The sequence below is a fragment of the Anas acuta genome, chromosome 2 (genome assembly GCF_963932015.1).
Source record: "Anas acuta chromosome 2, bAnaAcu1.1, whole genome shotgun sequence".
In the NCBI taxonomy this organism is placed as follows: domain Eukaryota; kingdom Metazoa; phylum Chordata; class Aves; order Anseriformes; family Anatidae; genus Anas; species Anas acuta.
Window position 1 is genome coordinate 46,199,425 of NC_088980.1, and position 22,843 is coordinate 46,222,267.

A 22,843-nucleotide genomic window follows, 5' to 3' on the forward strand; every position below is an offset into this window, starting at 1 on the left:
TGGGCAGCTCCAAAATCTGTTCTGCGGCGCGAGGCGAAACGCCACAAAGTGGAAAAATGGGAAAATCCCCTATAAAATTCCTAAATTCCTCACAAGATGCCGCCCTGATGTGACCTCAGTGCAGGCACACTGTGTGATTCCCAGTGAGCGCACATCAGGGCGGCTCACAGCCACCAACACAAGCCCTAAATTCAAATAAATATGATATTTCCCCCCTTTTCCACCACCCCAGCCTGCAGCCTAGCCGGCCAGCCCCACCTCCCCACCTCCTCACCCACCCGGCCAGCAGCGGCTCTCCCCGCGCTCCCCACCAGCAGCGCGTCGCCCCCACAGCCCCCAAATTTTCCCCAAAACCCCCTGAATCCACCCCATTTCTCCCCCAGCCGCTGGCGGAGCCGCTGCCCGCCCTGTGCCCGTGCCCCGGGGCGGGGCGGGGAGGGACCGGGGCCGGGGCTGGGGCCGCCGCTCGCTTCCTGGTGGCTCCCGGCGCCGCCCCGCCGACAGCCGCGGGAGGGGGACGGGGACGGGGACGGGGACAGGGACGGGGCCGGGGGGGGGGCGCCGCGTGTGCGGGGCTCGCCCGCACCGGGACCCGCACCGGGACCGGCACCGGGACGGCAAACGGGGCCGCTGGCGGCCGGAGGCGGCTCGGCGGCCTGCGGGTAGGTGCTGGTGGTGGTGGTGGTGGTGGGGTGAGAGGGAGCTGCGTCTTGTGGCCGGGCAGGGTGGTGGGGAAGGGGGGTGCCCCCGTTGCTGGGGTGTGGGGTGGTGGGGAAGCACCCTGCCCCGATCCCACAGGGTGGTTAGGGTGGGAAGGATCCGCAGGGAAAAGGCTGAGCGCCTCGGATGCCTGCTGTGGGAGATGGCAAGGGTTTGCTGTGAGAGCACCGCGCTCGGCTCGCCCTGTGAAAGCACCGCAGACATTGCCATGGTAAGTGGGGCCACGCGTGGGTTCCCCGGCCCTAAAAATCGCAGCCCGACGTGTGGTGAAGATCCCGTCCTTCAAACGCCACGGCTACGGTGCTGTCTGCTCTGACGCAAGAGTGTTTGTCATGCCAATGGGAGCTGCCTGTGGTAGTAAGTTGTGCCCGACTCCTGGAGATTCAGGGGGTGCGACCCAGGGGCTCTGTGCAGGTACGGGTTTGTGGCAGGGAAAAGGTGAGGTCTGCCTAAAAACTGGGGGTACTTCTGCACCCCCAACACAAACGGGGTGTCGTTGTGTTTCTGTCCCCATTTTCAGAAGCGTAGTTGCAGACAGGGTATGAATTTCTCTTTGAAATTGGCTTTTAGTAGCAGACAAAAGTGACAAAACATGATTTAACCCCGCAGGCTGTAAGAAGATGAACGCCTGATTCCTCAGCAGATGCATGCCCACTGTGCCCAGGTAGTTACGTGTCTTTTGGGAGCACCCCTTCCAAGGGGACAGGTGACAGTGTAAAGCAGCATGCGTGTAGCCCAGGCAGCGGTAACCCTGCTCTGGTGAGTCCCTGCTGCTTACCTGGCGTGAGTTTGCTTTCTTAGGGTTTCTGCATCTCCCAAATGGAACAGGAGCTAGCGGTGCCACATGGGCGATGAAGTTTAAAGCCATGCGTTGCTTTATTTTGGGGAAACGTGCTTGCACAGCCATGCTGTGAGGGCGATTCTGTGATTCTGTGGTAATGGGACATGCCTCCTGTAGAGGCGACCACAGTGTTGGTGATGGGCACCCAGGCTGATAGGGTCTGAAAATGGCTTGGCCGTAGCTCAGCTAGTTGCTGCAGATGTGAACTGAGTGAGCTTATGGCTGGCTCTGGTCTCTCTGCAGCGTAAACATGACCTTTTCCTTGGGGTGATACTGTGGAACACGGCTTTTCTGCTTTGTGAAAGAAGGCAGAGGGTAATGTAGTATGTGACGGGGTTATGGAAGCTTGTTGTCGCTTTTTATTTTCCCTGCCCTGTGCTTAGCTGGCTGAAGCAAACCAGGTATGAATGGTGGTACTCAGGACATCATATTTAACTGAAACTTGAAGTTGCTGTGGAGAAAATGACAAGTTAAAGCTTTCCCTACGAGAGCTGCATGTTTCCTGGCAAGAAGAAAAAAAAAAAAAGAGAGCTGCAACTGGACTGGAGCTGCAGTGCAGCAAGTCTGCCAGTAGCTCGTTGCACATCCTCCTTTTGAGAGGGAGCCCAAAAGGGAGAGCCAGCTCGCCTCTGCGGGCTGTGGGTGCCAAAGGCCTGGTCTCAGCTGGTAGGTGTGAGGTGTTACGGGACGGGGTAGCCGTGCCCTGGCTCCTACTGCAGAGCAGCACGGGCAGGTGACCTCCTTTGGCCTGGAGCTGGGAGGCCCTGCTGCAGCAGCAGGGGTCAGGCAGAAAAATGTTGGGACTTGCTGTCCCGTGTGCCTCAGTGGCAAGGAAGGACACGGAAAACTGAGCGTTAATGCCCCGTGGGAAAGGGGAGGGTGATGAATGGGAGGAAGCGCACGGCCCTTGTTGATGTTTTTGCTGCGAGGCTGGTGCTGGATGGGGAGTTTGGGAGGTGCAGCTGCAAGGTTTGGTGTAACGCAGGGACCAGTCCGAAACGTGGCGCAGCTCTCAGAAGTCACGGCGGATGGGCTCAGGTGGAAGCAGTAAGAGTGCAAACGGGTGATGTGAAGCACTACGCTATTTAATAATAATTTACAAATAAAAATGAGAGTTAGGGTCCCATTCACCACCCTAGTGGAAAGGCAGCATGGGGATGGGGATGTGATACACAACTTTTCTCTTGGCCATGACTGCTTCAATCACTGATGTCCAGTACAGTGTAGGATGGACAGACAACACGTCCTGTATTGCAGTTAGCCTGGTCTCCAGGTCCCAGTATTTCAAAGGATAACAAAATTAATGTTTACCCACAGAAATCTATTTTTTGTGCAAAGAGAGATCACTCGTGCTTGCTGGCGCAGTAGGGAGCAAAACAAATACTGGTTGCCAATCGAGAAGTTCTTTGCTATGTTTTAAAAACTTTAACGTAGGGCAGTCTCTGACCCTGCAGGTTTTTCCAGTTCCCTGAAGCAGCACCATAACTTTTTCCTAGGCTTTCTTAACGTCATAGAGTTGGATCGTGATAGTCGTGATTTTTTGCTTTGGGGTAGAGATGATGTTTTTTGTCACTGTTTCATTAACGCGCTATTTTAATGTGTGCCCTGTGTCTTTCTGTATTTGGTTTAGGTGGCTGCTTAGGTGTAGGACTTAGATTTAAAATCTAAACGCCTTAAAGCTCTCATGCCTTTATCTGTGAAACTCTCTGATGTGGTAGGAAGAAGCGTAGACTACAAGTGGGGCTATAAGGTAGGAGAGACAGAGCAATTGCTTGTGATTTTGGGAGAGGTGGGGAGGCCGTATAGCAGAGGCAGGCAAGAGCCAAATCCCGAGTCAGACCAAGTGAAAAGGTATGTCTGGTAGCTAAGGGGATCCTCCTGCCTTGAAAGTTAATACTCAGAATATTCTTTAGACTGGGATAGTTCTGCCAGCTTCTTATTTTGAGCAAGGTGTAAAACAAATAAACAAACAAAAACCAAACCAAAAAAAAAACCTGTTCTGCTTCTCAGGAAAATACATTTTTTATGCCACAGAAGCAGCGTAGTTGTTAACATATACAACTGGTATTATTTTTAGTGTCTAAGCAAAACATCCTCCTTTAATTTCTTCTTTCCCTTTTTTTCAAAAGGTTTACACAGGACAAATTGAGAGTTGAAATTCCCTTAATCCAGTGGATTAAATTCCTTTAAAACAATGGCTCGCTGTTTTAAGTCCTGAGTCAGCATCCAAATTGGAAAGCTGTCTAGGAGGCCAGGACAGCTTCTCCTGTCTCATATCTCATGAGGCTGTCTGTTCACAATAACTGCAGCGCCGGGGGAAAGCGTGACATCCCCGGTCACTTTCTGTTTCCCAGTGCAGTCCTTTCTGCAAGGTTGCTCTGCCCTTCTGGTCCTCATTCCAGGTAGGTGACGAGGCCACAAGGATGGCTTGCGTTTACAGGTTGAGGTTTAACATTTCTCTTTTTACATAATTAGTGGCTCGCATGTATTTAGCCTGTCAGGAAACTGCGAGGTGGAAGCGACAGAATTTCTCAATGGCCCTTGCAGCTCTGATAGTGAGAAAGTTGTGATTGCTGTGCTGTGGTGGTTCTTACTCAGTCACAGCTTCAGGAAGTGGCTGACATCTCTGCAGCGCTCTGGCCAACTGCTCGTGGAGATCACTGAAGTTGGGATAAGACCAAATCAGATCCAAGCCTGACTTTATTCTTTACTGCCCTTGTGACTCGTGTCCCGGTCCTTCTTGTTGCCCCTGTTTTGTCACCCATCTACAGTGGTTCAGTGTCCGTGTACCTTGGACAGTAACTTTGTCACGTCTCTTCTTTGCTCAGGCCTTGCAGGTGGGGGTGGAATCATTTACCAAATACCTCAAGACTCTTAGGTGAGTCTTTACTGCATTATATTTTACTTAACATAACGTATATCTGTTGGCTAAACAAATGATACAGGCATTAACCAGGAAACTGTTACCATCTGTCCAGAGAAACCATGTATCACAAACATGCTTTTATTAATTTCAAAAACATGGCTTATTTTCCTTGCAGTTATACTAATGTACTTCCACTGACACTGCAGAGGTTGCTTCTTGTTTACAGCGATGTCAGTGAGAGGACCGGGGGTTTGTGCCTTAAGAGGCTACCTCTTTCAAGCCTGTCAGTATCAGCCCTGAGGATGGAGTTTCTAGATCTGACAGATGTCTTTGAGGTAATTTCCACTCTCCCTGCTCTCCTTAGGGAAAAGTTCCCTCTACATATTCATATTTCCATTCATACATATTCTTCAGGAATACACACCTTCAATTAAATCTTTCCTCTAATAAGATACTTCAAATAAAAACAAAACAAAACATCCCTCACCTCTTTAATTGTGTTTTTAGTGATCCATTTTTGCTAAGCTATTGGTAATGCATGGACCCTTCATAATAATAATAAAAACTAGATTCTTCTTGAAAATAGTGAAAGAACATTGTAAACAATTTTTCTAAACTGTCTATAATACAGCTTTGTAATACAGCCACTCACTCCATTCATGTGTATAAAAATGTTGTACTGGAGTACTGTGTGGTTTTGTGTGCTCTCCCTCCCTCTTCCTAAGACAGGTAATGCAAGTCTATGCATTTAGCCTCAAAAAATACTTTTTTTTTTTTTTTTTGTCACGTTTTAAGATTATTTTTAGTGGTTTCAGTATAATTGATGTTCTGATCTCTTTAGGCCATTTTTCTTCAGTGTGAGAACTGAAACTGTGTTGAAATCACACAAGTTGAATAGCCAGAGGTTTCAGGTGAATCTGAGATGTTTGTGAATGCGAGGGTAGGTGCTAATGTAGTGCCTAGGCTGAAACGGTACCTCTCAATGTGCCTGAACTTCCAGAAGAAAAATGAAAACTTTTCTGCAGCAGGCACAATCCTGTTACCCTGCTTCTGGGGTGGCTGGAGTAGGGCTAGCAGAACTGACTGCACTGTGACATTTTGATCCCAGTGCTCAGGTGTCTTGGCAGTGCGGTGTTAAGATCCCAGTGCCTGATCCTTCCCTAATGCTTTTGTGATTTTAACCAGAGAGAAACAGTTTTTAATCTTTTTTTTTTCCACTTCTTTTTTAAACTACAGTTAAAATAGTCCAGTGGAAGTACAGCTTTCTATAACAAATGTAAGCCTGCTTTTTCCAGTTGCCATTCACGGACCTGTTAGAAAAGTCCCATTGATCCTTCAGGGTTTTGTATACCAGAGGCTGAAAGCTGCCAGGCCGATGGATATCTGGATGAATCAGCAGGAGACTGCCAGAAATTCTCAGCATTCTCATTCCACTCCCGTTGATCAGATAAAGCCTTTCAGGTCTTGCAGAAACCATTAGGAAAGAATAGACAGAATATTGGTATTTCCTTATTATTCCTGCTACAACTTGCTTTGGCAAGTTTTGACAGGCTTGTTGTTAGACCCGGGCTACGTGAAAGCGTGGTAGGAGAAGCACAGGTAAATACCCTGTTAGTTAGAAAGCATACTTCCACTTCTGTTGCAAAGAAAGATTAAATATGTAATGTTTTAATCAGTGTGGCTTTATGTACAGAAAACTGAAATAAGCTTCAAAATGATGTCTCACGGTTTATATATATTTAAGTATATATATATATAGTTTTAATTTTTGTTTCATATAAGGGGATGTCCAGTGTATCTAGATCACCTAGTTCAGTTGTGTCATGAATATAATGTGACCGGTAATGTATGTCTGCTTCCTTTTGATGACAATAAAGTTAACTTCAGAGTTGTTTATCAGCTCTCAGAGTGCTGTCAGTGAGCCCTGGTTCTGTGTGTTGCAGAAACTGTTCCAAGTACCTCTTTAAAGTGAATAAAAGACCTGACCTGACCCACCCTCAAAAAGCTGAAATCCCTTCAAACTGAACCCCTCACAGGGTCTTCCCCTTACCTGTCTATCTCTTGTTCAAGATTATTTTCATTAAAAAGGCAGAACTTGAAATTCACTTAATTATTCTGACAAAACGAAACCTCTTCCCAAAGTTGGATGTTAATGGAGTTCTAGTGGAGGAAATGGTTGCAATGTCTACGTAGGAATACTGCAGTTTTACAGATCACACGGATGTGCTTGGCTTTTCCAGTGTGAGTAACTACATGAAAATCAGCGTGGTGACGATGATGGTGTCATTTTTGTGTACTTTTTATAAGATCAGGACGTCAGGTAGCCTTCAGAAAGCCATCGGGTGAAGGCCCACATCATTTATTAGTTCATTCTTAACACGTCATTCGGCAGTCGCAGGCCATTAAAAATAGATTTTAGGCATGACTTAGGTCAAAAGACAGTTACTTAATTTATAAAAGGTGTAATAGCCTATTGTAAGCGTTCATTTGGCAGGAAGTGGGTTTTAATTTATTTTGTTTACCTTTCTAATGTCTACATTACTTATGCCTTTGATTATTCCTGTAATGCTAAATGCCTCCCAGATTAAAAAAACAAGAAAAGGCTTTTGCTCTGACACGTCCTTAAGCTAAATGGATGTGTTTGCTGTCATTACACCTCACGCTTACCTGCCGGCCTCTCCTCTAGCCTGACACTGTGATTAAGTTTTTCGCCTTCCCCGTGTACGTAGCGTTTGCTGCGGAGCAGGAGCGGCTGACATGCTGCAGCTGGGGGTTGTAAATTCAGTCTGTGTGGGGGGTGATTTGAGGGCAGACTCATCAGGGCAAGCTGCTACCCCTGCCACAACCTTCTTTATGTATGTAGGAACAAGGAATTTAAAAAGTTAGCCGGGCTATATAAAAGAGAAGCTGAGGCGCTGTGCTCCTGTGGCCTGACTCTAAGATACTGTACGCTGAAACATGAAGGTGTTTATCAAATAATGAATGGTGTTTATGTAGCAATCACTGATTTTTCATTTTGTCGCCTGATGATGACTCTAAAGCCAGTATTAACTAACCAAGAGCATTAAATAACACATCTGTCCTCCAGGCCTCAGCCTGCACTGAGGCCTTGCCCGCGCTCCCGTAGTGCTCCGCAGGAGCTGGGCCCCAGCTGCAGACCAAGGTGCCTCGGGGGTCCTCCCAGGTTCTCCTTGGGCAGTTTCACAGCAATAGGTTTTTATTTTCCTTCAGCTCAGTAATATTTCTGAGAAAAATTTCATTGGAGTGAAACCACTTCCTGCACTAGCAAGAGGTCTGGATTTTTGTTTGGCTGCTGAAGGGGCTAAACCCGCAATTTTGATCAGTATGCACTTGTCTATCTTTCAGTCGGTCTCTACTAACACCGACCTTAATGTGACTTGTCAGACTAATTCCTCTGTTAGATTGGAGTTTGCTTTTCTTGTGGCTGTTTCACTCCTTTGCTTTGGAAAATAAAAACTCAGGGGGAATAAAAAGCCTCACAGGGTCTAGGCAGAAAATCCTGAAGTCTGTGTTCAGGATTGTCCCACCTGATGCGTCAAGTCTAAAACTTTAGTTTGAAAACTGAACATCTAAATCACTATTTTTCCTTTCTAATGCAATGTGATGTTACTATCAATTAGAACATAATTGTCAGGCATGAGCCTTTTATCAGATTTATTTTGAGCTGCAAAGCAGCATAACAGTTTTAACAAGATGATTAAATAACTCATTGAAGGTTAAGCAGTTACGTTTGGGGGTGGTTGAGCCTTTATAGACTTATAAAGTATTTTGTAAAGGTATAAATACATGCATTCGTACACAAACAGTGAAAATCTGGGGAAAAGGTATGGATTTGCTAGTAGGTGTAGGTTTAACTGAATTTAGGCCAGCAGACTGTATGGGTAATCACTGCTTCTGAAAATTATACGGCTTCTCTCCCTAAGTATCAGGTGTCATGAGGCTAAATTATAGCTGTGGTTGAAATACCAAATAATTACAACTTGATATGTGAGGTTTGTGAATGAGATTTTTTTTTCTTGCCAAAGTAAACGAGACGCACGTGCACGTTTTTATCTTGATTTTTCTGTTGTATGATGTAGATGCAAATACAAAGTTGGTATGCTCTAACATTAATCCGTGTGACTTTTTTCTCAGACCCATAAAACATCCTGAATTATTTCACTTGGCAGCCTACTAAATGTTAAAAGCGGAAATGGAAGAAAGTACCTGTTTCTCCTAGCTTATTTATACCGGTTATGCCAGGAAGAAAACACTGTGGTTATCACCTGCTGGTCAGGTGTGTGCTTTCCTAACCCTCCTGGTTCATCTGCTGCGTGCTAGAAACTGCACTCCTGAGTTTTGCCTCTCTCTGTGGCAATAGCTGCTCCTATTAAGTATCCAGTCACCTCTCTGCCACTTGCACTGAGACACACAACCTCATCACTTTTTGTGCTGGAGTTTAATTACTCATCCTGCTCATTAATAGCTTTAATTTCTGGCTGTGAGAGACTCCCTGTCTTGAAACAAGAGCTAAAAAGCCAGCTATCAGCCTTGCTGCTGTCCAGGTAGGGGCAACCTACATCTCCTTGTAGGTTGGTGGTACGTGAAGTAGAGCCTTTCTCCTGTACTCGAGAGAATTTAGCCATAAATGTTTTGAGAGAAGTTTAAGGTCCTGGATACATTTGTGATTTTCTCACTATGTTTCCTCTAAAATTTATCCATTTTGTCTAGGCAACAGCATTCATTTCTCTTGAACAGTCGAACACAAAAATAGCTTCAGTGTGAACTTTTTTGGCAGAAAACGTAACTAACTGTGAACATTGTCTCTCTTTCTCTGAATTAAAATGGAAAAAAATGCACTCTGTTTTTTGAAAAGAGATGAGAATAACGCTTACATGTCAAAATAGGAGGTGGCTGTTCGGGTATACGTGGTTCAGTGTGTTTGGTACCAAAATCGTTGTGTCCATTTTTGTAGAAGGTCCTGGCGCAGAGACCGTGGCATTTCTGAGCGTTCAGAGCATTGAGGAAATATATATTTTTTTAAGAAGTGTCTTTTGGAAGAAGTCGCTGGGTGTGTGAAGAGCCATTTTCAAGGCGTAGCGTCCCAGGTGTGTGCTGACATTTGGAGTGGTGTAAGCTCCCAGCGCAGGCTGACTGATCCCTTGCCAGAGTTGTATGAGCACCTTTTTTTTTTTTTTTTCTCAAATGCTTCAGTTCAGTGGGAGTTAGGCTGAAACTACAGCAAGTGCTGTGCGTGCTTGGAGCAGTACGGTTTCTGCTTCCACGATGGACCTTGCTCTCTGGGTTGGTAAGGTGCCTGCAGAGATGGAGAGGACACGGTGATGCTGCAGGTGTGTCGTGTGAGTGCCCACGTTAACGGGGAGGCAAAATAAATGCCACAGAGGGATGGAGCATGGCTGGCAGGGGAAAGATGGCAGAGCAGAAGGCTTAAGAGGGACAAAAAAAAGCCAAAGGAGAGAAGAGCATCGGGCTGCTGCTTCACTAGTTCCAGCCACTGTAACTCCTCAGTGATTTGTTTGTGCAGTTTGAACCCCGAGGCTCCTTTCCCTTCCTCAGGTCCGATCCAGCAGCAGGGGACCCTGCCAGCTATGCCAGGTCTTTGCTCTTTTTCCCCATGGCAGTGGCCGGTTCTTGCTTCAGCCCCAGCTGTGGCTGCTCCGTCAGCACCCACCTGCTTGCTGTGCTCTTCATTAAAATACTTGTTGCCTTTCCTCTGTGGGAGTGGAGGTGGTCCGCTGGTGGATTTAATGTGTAATTAAGCAAGTCTTAAAAGCACTTAGAGAGTCTTCTGGGTAAGAAGTGTTCTGATAAGCGCGAGAGTCTGGTTTCCAAATCCATTATTTCTTGTTGGATTTATTTGTCTTTTTTTTTGCTTTTTTCAACTTGCTTTCAGCAATTTGGAATTTCTCAGATGATCCCTGTGAAGATCGCTGCGTGCCTTGCAAAGCACTGAACGCCGTTTCTGGTTCTCTTTCAGATGCAAGTATGGACATAATAGCCTATGATGCTTACTCCAGTCCACCGCTTCAGAGATATTGAAAGGAAACCTGAATACCTACAGCCAGAAAAGTGCGTTCCACCTCCTAGCCGCGCTTCCCTGGGAACAATGTGGTTTATTCGAGATGGCTGTGGTATTGCATGTGCTGTCGTCACCTGGATGCTGGTGTTCTACGCCGACTTCGTAGTCCTCCTTGTCATGCTGGTTCCATCGAGAGATTACGTTTATAGTGTCATCAATGGCACGCTGTTCAACACCTTGGCTTTCCTCGCTTTGGCTTCCCATTTTCGAGCTATGCTGACAGATCCAGTAAGTACAGCCCTCTGTGTGTCTCGGAGAGAAAAAGGCAGTGTTTCTCTTATCCGAGAGCTGTTGGGTAACTCGTTTGCTGAGTGAGCGGCAGATTTAAATAACTTGTGTGTGTCAGCCTGCCGAGTGAGGCTGCTGATGTGCTGTGCTAATTCCTCAGCCCACTCAAGTCAGGCGCAAAGTCGAGGACCCAGCTTTAGACTTCCCCTCGTGCGAGCAGCTCCTCTCTTCACGCTGAGGAGGAGAGCGTTTCTCTCTGACACTGCTTTCTCACTGATGCCAAATCTCATGTTTGTGGCTTGTTGGGTCTTGACAAACAGCAAAGCAGGAAAAGCTGGTTTTGGTTGTCTGCCTTGTCAAGTGTTGCTCCAGCAGAGGGGAGTAGGGGTGGTGGTGTTTTGAAAAGCCACGCTGCCACCTCTCATGCTGGTGATTTAGTGGAGTTTATTGGACCATGCTAAGACAAATATTATGTGAGTATGCTAAGAGTTGAAAGTTCGTGGGCAGGCAGGGAGCATAAGAATTTGAACAGCCCCTTGTATGTGTCTGTAGGACACTGCCTTATTAGAGATACAGTTTAATTCCATGATGCTTATTCTGAATGGCTTGTATTCATTTTGCTTATCAGCCTCTGGACAGGAGATTCAGTTCAAAGCTCCTTCCCCAGTAGTCATCACAAGGAAATACAAGCTTAGACTCCTCTTGACCCCTTCCTCCTGATTCTTCTTGTTACTGTTACGAATGGCAGTGGGTGTCTGATACACAAAATACTCATTTCAAACGTTCAAACGTAATTTCCCACTTGAAACCATGCTAGGTGCCATTAAAATGTGAGTGTAATCTTTATTTCCAAATTGTCAGCGCTCCCAGAAGCCACAGCACTGCAAAATTGACTTGATTAGGGGTAGCTTGACAGCTTATGGTAAAGCAAAGGCTGACGTGTTGCATGCTACTGCTGCTGGACACAACTTTGAGCAGTAATTGAGGCACTGAAGCTTCAGGTCATTGGGCTGACAATCACAGGACTGTAGCAATTTAGGATATAGTTTATGTCCTCAGGGTTCTCATTGTTGCTAATTATTGTATGTTGTGTGGCTTTAATGTTTGGGGACCTTCAGGTCTCTGGAGTTGTTTTGCAGAGTTAAGCAGAAACTCTCGAAACAAAAGCTATATTCTAAAGCAGCCTGGGCAAGCGTGGTGTCAGAGAAACAGATACAATCTCTCTGCAGAGAAATCTGGAAAATATATGTTAATTACCAGCGTGTGGTGGGATTTTTGCGTGTGGATGGAGAGAGCCAGTGGGATTTTGGTTTGTTCTTTGTAGAGATTTTAATGAAGAAATCAGCTAGACAAAATGGAAAAGGGAACGTGAAGAGAGGGGATGGAGGGCATCCACAGGGCAGATGGTGCAAGTCTGGGGTGGAGGAGGCTGCTAGGAAATGGAGAAGCAGGGGCACATCCAGGAGCAGAATGGAGCAGAGAACGCTGCTGAGGCAAACAAATAGGAATTCTTATCATAAATTAATTTAAAACCTGGATTCCTCAGAACTGTTAGCATGCGTCGTGCTTTTCAGGAACTGCTTCCTGTGTGTTCTTGCTAAAAGCATACCTAGGGTTTTGAGTTTTGCTGTGCACTAAAAAGAGGACATTAATGGTAGCGTTTTGTAGAAATTGGTCACAGCAATGTTTAAGTTTGCCAGTCTGTTGAGAGGTTTAAGTGGAAAAATACAAAGACTGCTCAAGAGAACTTTACAATACTGATTTAATGTGCAGTTCTTTTAGTATTCCTGTTTATTGCTGTTGAGAGGTTGTACATGTGCGTTAAAAAGAGTCTATTCCTTCAGAAATCTGTTAAAATGTTAAATCCTTGTGTTTATCTCAGTATAAAATCCTAGATCTACAGAGCTGCATTGTGTCAGTGTACCAGCAATGACTTCATACAGCACATTTTGTGATATTTTTTGCTTTTGTGCAAATTTTATGGCCATAGTAAGGCTGTGGAAACTCTTGAACCTTTTGGAAACTTTTGAAAGTTCATGCTTCTGCAGCAATTATATGTCACTTGTTTAAAGATATTGATTTTAATGTGGCATTTGCACAAATAAGGTTTTATCTGGTCTTATTTGTGGGGAGGATTCTTAGAAAGTGTGCTCTGTTTGAAAGTTAATCCCTGCTTTGAATAACAAATACACGATGGAAGCGTAGCTATTAATACATGAGATGTCTATCAGCAGCTGTTAATGTACGCAATGATACTTCAGAAGTAGCAGCATCTACTGGAATTAAAGCATCTGATGTCTCCAGTTTGTGATATGAAACACTGGGATGATAAATCCATTGATAGATGTGAAGAGAGGGATAAGGATTCTTAAATATTTTAAGGTTACTATGGGATTACAAAAGGTTGATTCCTTAGGTGAGGATTTACTGGTGCTGCTTATGTTTTTTTATTAATTTTTTTTAAGTGATGTTTAAGTATTTGGTTCCATCCATTAGGACTTTGTTTTAATTTCTTTTTCTTGCTCTTCCTAAAACTCTGCTGTTATTAGAGAAGTTTTTATCTCTTTCCCTCCCCTTCCAAAATTTTAAGTCATTTCTACTGTTCTGAGCACTCATAATGTCCACAGGTTGATCTTCTGCTTTGTTTTCTTTTTCCACAGGGTGCTGTACCCAAAGGTAATGCAACAAAGGAGTTCATTGAGAGTTTACAGCTAAAGCCAGGACAGGTGGTTTACAAGTGCCCAAAATGTTGTAGCATCAAACCTGACAGAGCACATCACTGCAGGTAAAGTCTGGTCTGAGATTTGCTCTTTGATCAAGTACTGCTGGATCTTAAATATTACACAACATGCCTGGATCTGAATTATTATTGGAGTGTGAGTGGTTAAATTGAAAGATTAGCATCCAAATTCTGCTGCTGGTAGTGCCAGACACATTTAAACTTCTCTGAAAAAAAAGTCTCAGGCCTTTTCTGGGAATTTTTGATGTACAGCAGGCTAGGGCCACCTCTTGCAAAGTGAGAAACACTTTACATGAAGGCTACCTTGGCTTCAGATCTGTGATTGACACTCTGTAAATGTTCTCAATACTGGCTATCATGTAAAAAAGGCTTTAAAAGAGACTTTAAATGTCAAAATGCAGAGAAAGCCATAAAATGTAATGTCTTTGTAAGGTCTCTGTCTTTTTTTTTTTTTTTTTTTTAACAGACCCATTTGCATAATTGTAATTTCTATTTAGAATTGATATTTAAGTTAAAACTAAAGTTTGGGTAAGTGTGTGTGTGTGTATATATTTTTTTTTTTTCAAGAGTGCCTTTTTCCTCGTTTTCTTTGAGTCCTGTGACTTGGCTTTGTGATAAATCAGTACGGCTACTGATCTGTCACGTCCTGTCTTTTTCTGGTAGGATAAACTTCTCTGAAGAGAGTAACTGGTAGTGAGCTTTTTAGTACTAAAGACAGTAAGCAAAAAACAAAAACAAACAAAAAAAACCCTACTTCCTACACTTTTCTGCTCTTAAAACAAGCAAACTTGCTTTCCAGTAAGTAGTTAATGAGTTTGCACTGGTATCCCTTCCTTATCTACCCAAAAACCAATGCATACTGCAAGAGGTTTACACGTGGTTACTGCTAATTCAGGCAAGGGTCTTGTGTGGAGGGGAGTACGTGGTGCCGAGCTGTTTGTGTTTTTCACATCTCTTCTCAGAGCTTTAGTTTGCAAATTTGTTTTTATTGGCTTTTTATTTTAATCCGAATCGGGAGCTGGTTATTCAGTAGGAGCAACGTGATCGTGCCTATCACTTATTAATGCTACTGTAAAATCCCCTCTGACAGTTCTTCAATTATGAATGAAACTTCACATCTAAAATGCTGTCTTGCTGATGACTCACAGCATGGGCAAATGAAAAAAAAAAAAAAAGACTGGCTGAACACAAAACCTTGTCTCCACAGACCTTTTTTTTTGTGCACTTTAAGTTAATTTTATAGACGCTAAGATTTGGGAAACTGATCCACCGAGCCGGTCTGATGCTGCTGAGAATCTCCAGTCAAACATTTTCTGTGGGGTAGGGAGATTTTCACACGCCAAGGTCGTGCAGGTGCATCAGCAGGAGGTATTGCTTGAGGGACCTTGAAGCTTGAAGCTCCTTCCAGCATTTGGAAGCCTCCTCTCAGCCTTCGTTAGCTTCATGAGCTCCTTGGTTTGGCTGCTTCAGGCTGGCCCTCAGGGGAGCTAGGGCCTAGGAGCAACCGGAGGGATTGCGTTGGTACCCAGCCTGCTGCAGAGCCCCAGGGAAGCGTGTATGCACGTGCAGAAAAATGCAGACTAAATTAGACTACAGGGAGGCATCGTCCTGCTTTACACCACCTGCCTCCCTCTCTCCCCCTGCCTTTTTCCCCTTTTGTATTTATTTATTTTCCAGAACAAATAATTGATACTTGTCCTGTATCAGGCAGAACGCTTTGTTTTTACAACACCAGCTGATTTCAGTTCACGTGTTTGTCAAAAATCACTTCAGGATGCTTATTCTAACAAAATGAGGCTTTTCCTTGTTGTCCAACGCATCTGGGGCCAGCAGGTAGCCAGGTACCTGTGCCTGCCTGAGGAGAAGCAGCCCTTGGCCTGGCCGCCTGGTGAGATGCTGCTCCTGCCTGGCCAGCCTTCCCTTTATCATCAGGACTCGTTTGTTGTTCAGGCCTGGCAAGCATCCTTGGGGATTTACTCCTCCTGCAACGCAGGCGAGCGCAAGGCTGCTCCGAGAGAGAGGTTTTTCATTATTTATTCATACACGCTCATAAGGACATGCTTATGTTCTTATTTGAGGCTCTCTGCAGTTTGTGGGTGTTGTTTATTGTTTCTATTCAGGTTCAACTATTTCTAATTCTAAGGAGAAAAATGGAAAAATTAGCACAGCCCTTAATTCTTTCTGTGTTAGAGGTGCCAGAATTGTTCTGGGCTTGCTATTGCTGTTTCCTTTCTGGGCCTATTGTTTGTTTGGTTTGGGGCTTCGTTTTTTGTTTTGTTTTGTTTTTTTCATATTTGATTTCTGTGCTTGTTTGTGCAATGTGGTATCAGGAGACTGCCTTTTGGCTCCTATCATATGAGGGAGCAGCAGAGAAAAAGACTTCTTTTATTATGGGAGTTGAAGCAGTTACTGACTAACCAGGAGAATGATGTTCAGACAAAGTAATAGCCTTTTAATTATTTGACTTCAAGCCACAGTGTGCACGCTGGCAAGAATTTGAATTTTGATTTTTTTATTAGTGTGGTTTCATGAAGTACTTCAACATCTGATTTTACCTTGAACGTATATTGTGGTGCTGTCTTCCTGACCGACTGCCACGGCTGGTTTGTGCCGGTGTGTGGCTTTTCTGGATGCCAGGAGCCCTTTGTAATGTTTGTGTTCATTTTGTTTTTCACAAGTTCCTGCTACAAGCCAGTGATAGCAAATAAACCTGAATCTGTTATTAGCAATTCTAGAAAATATCTTTATTCATTACTGCTTTTCATATCTATGTGTTGTGTGTTTTTTGGGGGTTAGATTTTAATCTGTGGGAATTTTCAGAGGCTTACGAGGTTAAAACTAGACTAAAATACAGATTTCTTCCTTCTGCCCAAGTCTAACCATATTTTGTCAGAACGACTGATAATGTGTCTTGGCATTAACTTTTTGCAGTGTTCATTTGGTATGGTATGGTTGATTTTGACCAGACATAGTCGAGTGAACAAACCAGAAATATTAATGTGCTGACTAGTAAATATATTGAGGTTCAAATCTCACTTCTGATCTTTTCCTTTCATTTCTGTGTGTTCGTAAAATGTGTGTGAAATCTTGTGTTCCTGGAACGAGCTGTGCTATAAATAAGGATCTCTGTTCTTTCAGTGTTTGCAAGAGGTGTATTCGGAAAATGGACCATCACTGCCCGTGGGTCAATAACTGTGTAGGAGAGAATAACCAGAAGTACTTTGTACTGTTTACAGTAAGTATTTCACAAGTGGTGGTTGTCCAATGTGCAGCAACGAAATGCCGCGTGTCAAAGCAGCTCCAAAAGCTGCCTTTCCTTCCTTTCCTGTTCCAGAAGAGCTGTTCAGGGAACTCCTGCAGACTTGTATTTTACTAATTAGGGAACACACACAGTTCAGCAACCGGGAGAAGGCAGAACAGGAAGCGTTTGCCAGGGTTTCGTGAGGTTTGTGTTGTCAGTTGACTGGCATGCTGCTCCGTAATTCAAGCAGTTTGTTGTGATGTTGAGCCCTTTGAGGCATGGGCCATCCTTTTACACTGCACGGTGTCTGGTAGGGTCCTAGTCCGTATGTAGGGTACCTAAATGTTGTACCTGCATGAGTACTGTGTGGGATCATATAATAACAGCTGGTGTCGCATCTTAAGCAAGGAGTAGGAAAGGATTATCCAATTTCTGCTTGCGAGCAGTTTATTTCCGTATTTAAAAACCAAGGAGGTGTTTGACTTTTTGTACTATAAGTGTGGCTTAATGAGTAAGAAAGCAGGAGTGCAGACTTTAATACTCCATATTTATGGAAGGGTTGAAGTCTGTTCATCAAAGCAAACTGCAAATATCCCGTGGGAGTAGTGCGAACGTGGTGAGGCTGAGTTTCAGTGATGCCCTGTTTTATTAATACATCTTTGGAGAAATCTGTAGGCTTGAGGAAGAATGTTCGCAAATTACCAAGTAGAAAGGGAGAAATTTTCAGTTACATGAAAGCCTTGCTCTTAAACTCATTGTAGAAAAACTTATTTTCTATACTGTGGTTTGTTGGGGTGTGGATTACAGAACAAAATGAATTCTTTCCCCTGAGCAAGGATTTGTTTCACTGTGAGGAACGAGCTGGATGCTTTAATCCCATCAAAAGGATTTCTGTTTTTGTTGAAACTGACGTTGCTTTCAAGTGGGCTGTGTTAAACAATTAATGTAGCTGAGAAAGAAACCAAATTTTGTTTTTGTTTATTCTTTTGGTTTTGATTTTCTTCACTTTAAGACCTGGGGAGGTGAAAGTGTGGCAGCACCTCAATTTCCAAGGAAAGACACTGTCAGCTTTTCCTGCTTCCACATCCAGTATCTCACGACTCTGTTGTCAGTCTGCAGGTCCAGGAAAGCCTTTTTTTAAGTCTGTCTTGGAAAATTGTACCATGTATGTGTAGTACTGCAAATAGTTTTAAAGCACTTTGTTGCAAAGATGTGACAGGATTTTTTTTTAAATGGATTAAGTACAAAGTGTTAATGCGTGACAGAAATTTTCCATGCTAGTGTCGGCCTCAGAGAAAAACACTTATTTAAATAAATAATTTTTTTTTAAAAAACACTCTTTTTTTCTAGCTAATGCTGGGAAATAGATAATGTGCTTATTGTGGCTAAAACAACTTCGCTGTTGTTTCGCTGGTAAACTGCAGTGCTCTCTGGCTTGAGAGCACAGGCGTAAGCTTCAACAACACGATACCTCCATGCCAGAGTTGCTGACCTCTGAAAGTTGCGCTGTACTCAGTGGAGACGAGGCAAGTAGGCAGTGTGGAGGCCACACTGAGGCGCAGGAGGCTGGGATTTGTGTCCAGCTGGCTTTGAATTAAACACTCTCCTTCATGTGCACTCAGAGCTGTTAGCAGGGCCAGAATGAGTTCTGTGTAGCCTTGGCATTTGCCAGCTGCAGGGTGCTTGATTTAAGGGGTGGGGGCTGTTGATTTTTTTTTTAATTATTATTTTAGGGTCATTTTAACTCTTTAACACTCCACTTTATCTGAAGTGGTTGGAACACTTAACATTTTGTTCTTTGAGCTTTGCCTGATGCCTGTATTACATCCTTTGCTTTTCAGATGTATATAGCACTGATCTCCCTGCATGCTCTGATTATGGTGGGATTTCACTTCTTGTATTGCTTTGAAGAAGACTGGACAAGTGAGTACTAACAAAGTATCTCATTAAAATACCACACTTGCCTATGAAAAAGACCTTATAATGCAGTTTGCACGTAAGGCAACCCCCTTTGTGCTGATTTTAGAAGAATGCTACCAAGGCCCTGCTATGCGATCTTTGCTTTTTTAATTATCAATCCTGGAACTTCATAATTCTTTCTGACCTGCTCGGATCTCTGTCCTGAAAAGGCCTCTTTCAACTTAAGGCTGATACTGCCTGAGGAGAATCTGAGATGTAAAGACTCCTAGACAGTATGTGCAGTAAGTTACTGTTTACGTGAATGCAGCACTGATGTGCTGAATGCCAAAGCAAGATAAGAAGAATGTGTATGCTCTTTTTAAAAGGGTAAAGTGAATCATTCTTGCAAGACTGCCAGGAAAACATGTTAACTCGGTTCCAAAAATCCACCCTCACAAGAACAAACAATTCCTTTCCACAAAAAAAATACCAACAACAACCAAAATAAACTACCAGCCCTCATTCTGGAGCAGCCAGTGAGTAAATTTTCACATAAGTGTTTGAGATACATTTTTAAAAAATGTGGTCATGGGAAATCCTCTAGGTAATGCTGAGTCAAAGAGCCAGGTGCCAAAGGATGTCGGTGCAGATTTGTGTGCTGCTTGCAGATTTTTTTGGAAGGGCATTAGCTCTGTTTTTCTTAGAATTTCATTTGTGTCGCTCAATATAAGGACTGGTTTTAGCTTATAGGACTGCAGAGGATGGGTACGTTTACTTATACAAGGTAAATTTGATAGGGCTGTTGTGCAGGTCAAAACTTTGGCCAAGAGCTGCCAAATGACTCTTGAGAATGTCTGGATTTGACCATAGTGGAAGGACCCATCAAAAGAGAGTTTCCTTTGTACCCTTTCTCCAAGCATGTATCTGTGAGGGAAGCACTTTTCCACCTGTTCCAGGTTTAGGTGGCAGAGCAGAGCAGATACAAGAGGTGGATGGATCTGTTGTTCCAGCTGCCTTGGATATATGCTGACGGTGTTAGCTCTTGATTGTTGAGTATCTGTTGAAGCTTAACGTCTTCCAATGGGAAAAACTTTTTTTTTTGGTGATGCTTACTCTTTGATTTCAGAGCAGACTAGGAATGTTCCAACACAACATTCAACAAAACACTAGGGTTTTTGATCTATAACATCTTTCTCCCTTTTCCACTCTTCTTTTCCTCAGTTATAGGCTCCTTTTCAGACTCTTTCAGCTCTCACTTCAGTTTGTTATGAGGTTGTACTATAGGTAGAGTGTAAGGAAAAGATAAGAACTTGGATAAAAATATCCTTGTCTTTTAAGTTATGACTTAGAGAAGTAAGAAAAGGAAGCCTATGTTGTTTTTATGTTGGTGCTGCTGAAACAATCATCCTTGTGTCCCAACAACTAGCTTGAGATTTCTAATGGGATTTTGGTATTACAAAAAATCCTGGAAGATGAAGCTACAGGTGAAAGAGTACAGGAGTAGAGTGAACTCCTGGAGAGAGTGTGGGAAAACACCGAACTGGAAAAGAAAGTTGCATTCCTGAAGTGTCACAGGGTTTTTTTTTGTTGTTGTTTTTGCTTTTGTTTTTGTTTTGTTTTTGCTTTTTTGTTAAACTTGTAGGAGTGATCATGTCATTGTTGCATATCCTCAGCAATGTCTGAGCTTCCCTCTGTACCTTTTTGAGCATGGTCATGATATAATTTATTTTGACAACTTTTAGTATGGAAAACTTGTGGCGTAGCAGGTGTTTTGCAGCTGCTACGTTACCCGATCTCTCCCCTTCCAACTCGATTGTTTTGTCTTCACAGAATGCAGCTCCTTCTCTCCACCAACCACGGTGATTCTCCTCATCCTCTTGTGTTTCGAGGCTCTCCTATTTCTCATCTTCACCTCAGTTATGTTTGGGACCCAAGTACACTCCATCTGCACTGACGAAACGGTGAGTGTCTTGTGCACTTCCCTTTACCCTCTCTCTTACCATTAGCAGAAATGGTGAAGCTTTACAGGGTTTTACCTCATTGCACGGGGAGCTCATGTGTACCCTCTGAGGAGAAACTCTGATGTAATCAAAGAGCACAGTGGTAGGTGGTGCTATCTGAAAGTCACTGTGAGAAGTAGTGTACACCTGTGTTTTTGTTGGCTGGGATTTGTGTTGACAGTACCTCCGATAAGGTAGGCATTGGAAACCGGGTTTATTCCGTACAGAATACTTGTTCATGTGGGTTTGAGAATGTTTTTCCCTTCATGAAACGCTACCAGGTTGGTGTCCTTTTACATTTTGGTGTGTGTCCCCAGGTGTCACTGTTTGCAGCTTTAAGTGCTGGAAAATGTTCTGGTTTAACTGCTTGCTAAGTAGTTCAAAAACCCTTGCCAGGGGAGGAATAAAAAAGGGTGGGGTGGGGTGGAGAGATTCCTGGAAGTGTGGTGGGTACAATCAGCTGCAAAACCACCCTGTCACCCCAATTTGAGTACAGCATTGTAGAGCTGACACACAAACATTGCTGTCCCTCCTCTATCACTGCGTTTGCCTGCTTCTGTAAAGATGGAGCTGGTGACTCCTGGTGACATTCCCACACGTGAATACTGCTGGCGTTCACCAAGCACGCTCAGATACGTGATAGCTCAGACCAAGAGACTGGAATTGATGAGTGGTTGAAGAGAAATGATGATTTTAAAAGAGTGACAAGAGTCCCCTGCCTCATCTAGTTTTCCCTAGCCTCCACTTGTTTGCCTGTGGCCAGTTGCAGCTAGAACAGGTATTTTTGCTGCCACTGGAAAGCTGTGGCTGGCATTGTACAGTGTAAGAGCCCATTGCTTCTGAGTCTTTTTTACAGTGCTTGTTTTTTCTGCCTGGCTTCTGCAAGAGGCTGATAGTCACACCGTGGCTTTTCCGTGTTCAGAGGAGCTATTCTTTCTGCTGGCGAGACCCTCAGAACGGAGTAAAGTGTCATAAAGGAACGATGAGATCCTGCCAAGCTTACATTTATCAATAAGTGTTTAAACTAGCAGTGCTGTCTGTGAAACCATCTGAATTTCTCCAGCTTTGAAACCTGGCAGGAATTTTTAGAAGCTGCTTCCAATAGTCAGGTACACAAATAATTATTTCCCTTCCCATCAAATTCTGGAAACTCTTAGGTATTGGAGGACTTAAGCCACAAACAAAAAACGAAAGATGGGCACTCACTATTTGGTTGTTTTTTTTGTTTGTTTTTTCCCCCCTAAATAGTTACCAGTAAGGATTTTGCTCTTTGGAAACCTCTGTGCTCTCTGCAATACTTCACACTGTTGATTTTGCTAGCGTAGAGCTAGCTGTGTCTGGCAAACAATCTGTTCTGAGTGGAGGAGTTTTTCCAGGTGAAATTCTTCCTGGTGTGGTCTCTCTCAGTGTTTTATTTCACATTTGCAAGATGGGGCTGTGCTGTGCCTTTTCTCACCTTCTTCCAGCCACTGGGAGACCTCATTCCCCATCCTGTGTACGCTGTCCCTCCGGGATGGTTCCTTTCTGCCTGAGGGGACCCAAAACCCTCAGATTTTGCTGTTACCCATGGAGGTGACATTACCAAGGGTCAGCGCAGCTCCTGCAGTTGACTGTGCTGTTACTGCAGAGCACACGGAGCCGGTAATTTGAGACACACAGATACATTAATCCCTAGCCCAGGAGAGCCATGTAGGTCAGGAGAAGCTTACCTTGCAAAAGATCGTAGGTTACAGAACGCTGTGAGCTGCCTGCTGCTGCTACCCATGGCAGAGTAATGCTCTCCTGTGTCTGCAGTGGTTAATTTTGTGTGGCAGCCAGGCGTGGCCTTCCTGGAAGACCCAGCTCACTTTCTGGGTTTTAGACGTGATACAGATTTGTTTTTTTTTTTGTTGTTTTTAATGACTGACTAGTGAATGTTCCAGCTGATTGCTTGATGGCTTGTTTTTGTTTCCACTCTAACCTTTACTAAACAATGCCAATGGTTTCTCTCAAATTGGTATCTTATTTAACCTTTTCTCCCTGCTGTCAGCCCATGCATGTTTTGGCAGTGATTTTAATGAAACGTGAAGAGGCACCAGGTAGACTCAGCCACGTTGAGCCATGGGCACTTCCTGAACTTGCTTGGTGAATCTGGGAGCATTATAGAGATTATCTCATTGTTTTTTTTTGTCTGCAAGCTTATAATGGTTTCCTCTAAAATCTTCCCAT

The 22,843-nt window shown here is 43.9% G+C and overlaps 1 protein-coding gene across 5 annotated transcripts in view; it reads left to right on the forward strand.

Annotated features, from left to right (window-relative positions):
- Positions 1-460: 460 nt before the first annotated feature.
- Positions 461-22,843, forward strand: part of ZDHHC3 (zinc finger DHHC-type palmitoyltransferase 3) — a 30,131-nt gene continuing 7,748 nt past the window's right edge. Inside the window, exons 1-7 of one of the 5 annotated variants that reach the window (XM_068674591.1) lie at positions 461-662; positions 1,330-1,384; positions 10,426-10,755; positions 13,416-13,540; positions 16,634-16,730; positions 18,578-18,659; positions 20,466-20,596. In XM_068674591.1, coding sequence (XP_068530692.1) covers positions 10,450-10,755; positions 13,416-13,540; positions 16,634-16,730; positions 18,578-18,659; positions 20,466-20,596 — 741 coding nt within the window. In that variant the 5' untranslated portion in view covers positions 461-662; positions 1,330-1,384; positions 10,426-10,449. Of the gene's footprint in view, positions 663-1,329; positions 1,385-8,582; positions 8,725-10,425; positions 10,756-13,415; positions 13,541-16,633; positions 16,731-18,577; positions 18,660-20,465; positions 20,597-22,843 lie in introns of all 5 variants that reach the window. The other 4 variants (XM_068674592.1, XM_068674590.1, XM_068674594.1 and 1 more) reach the window with 4 other exon arrangements.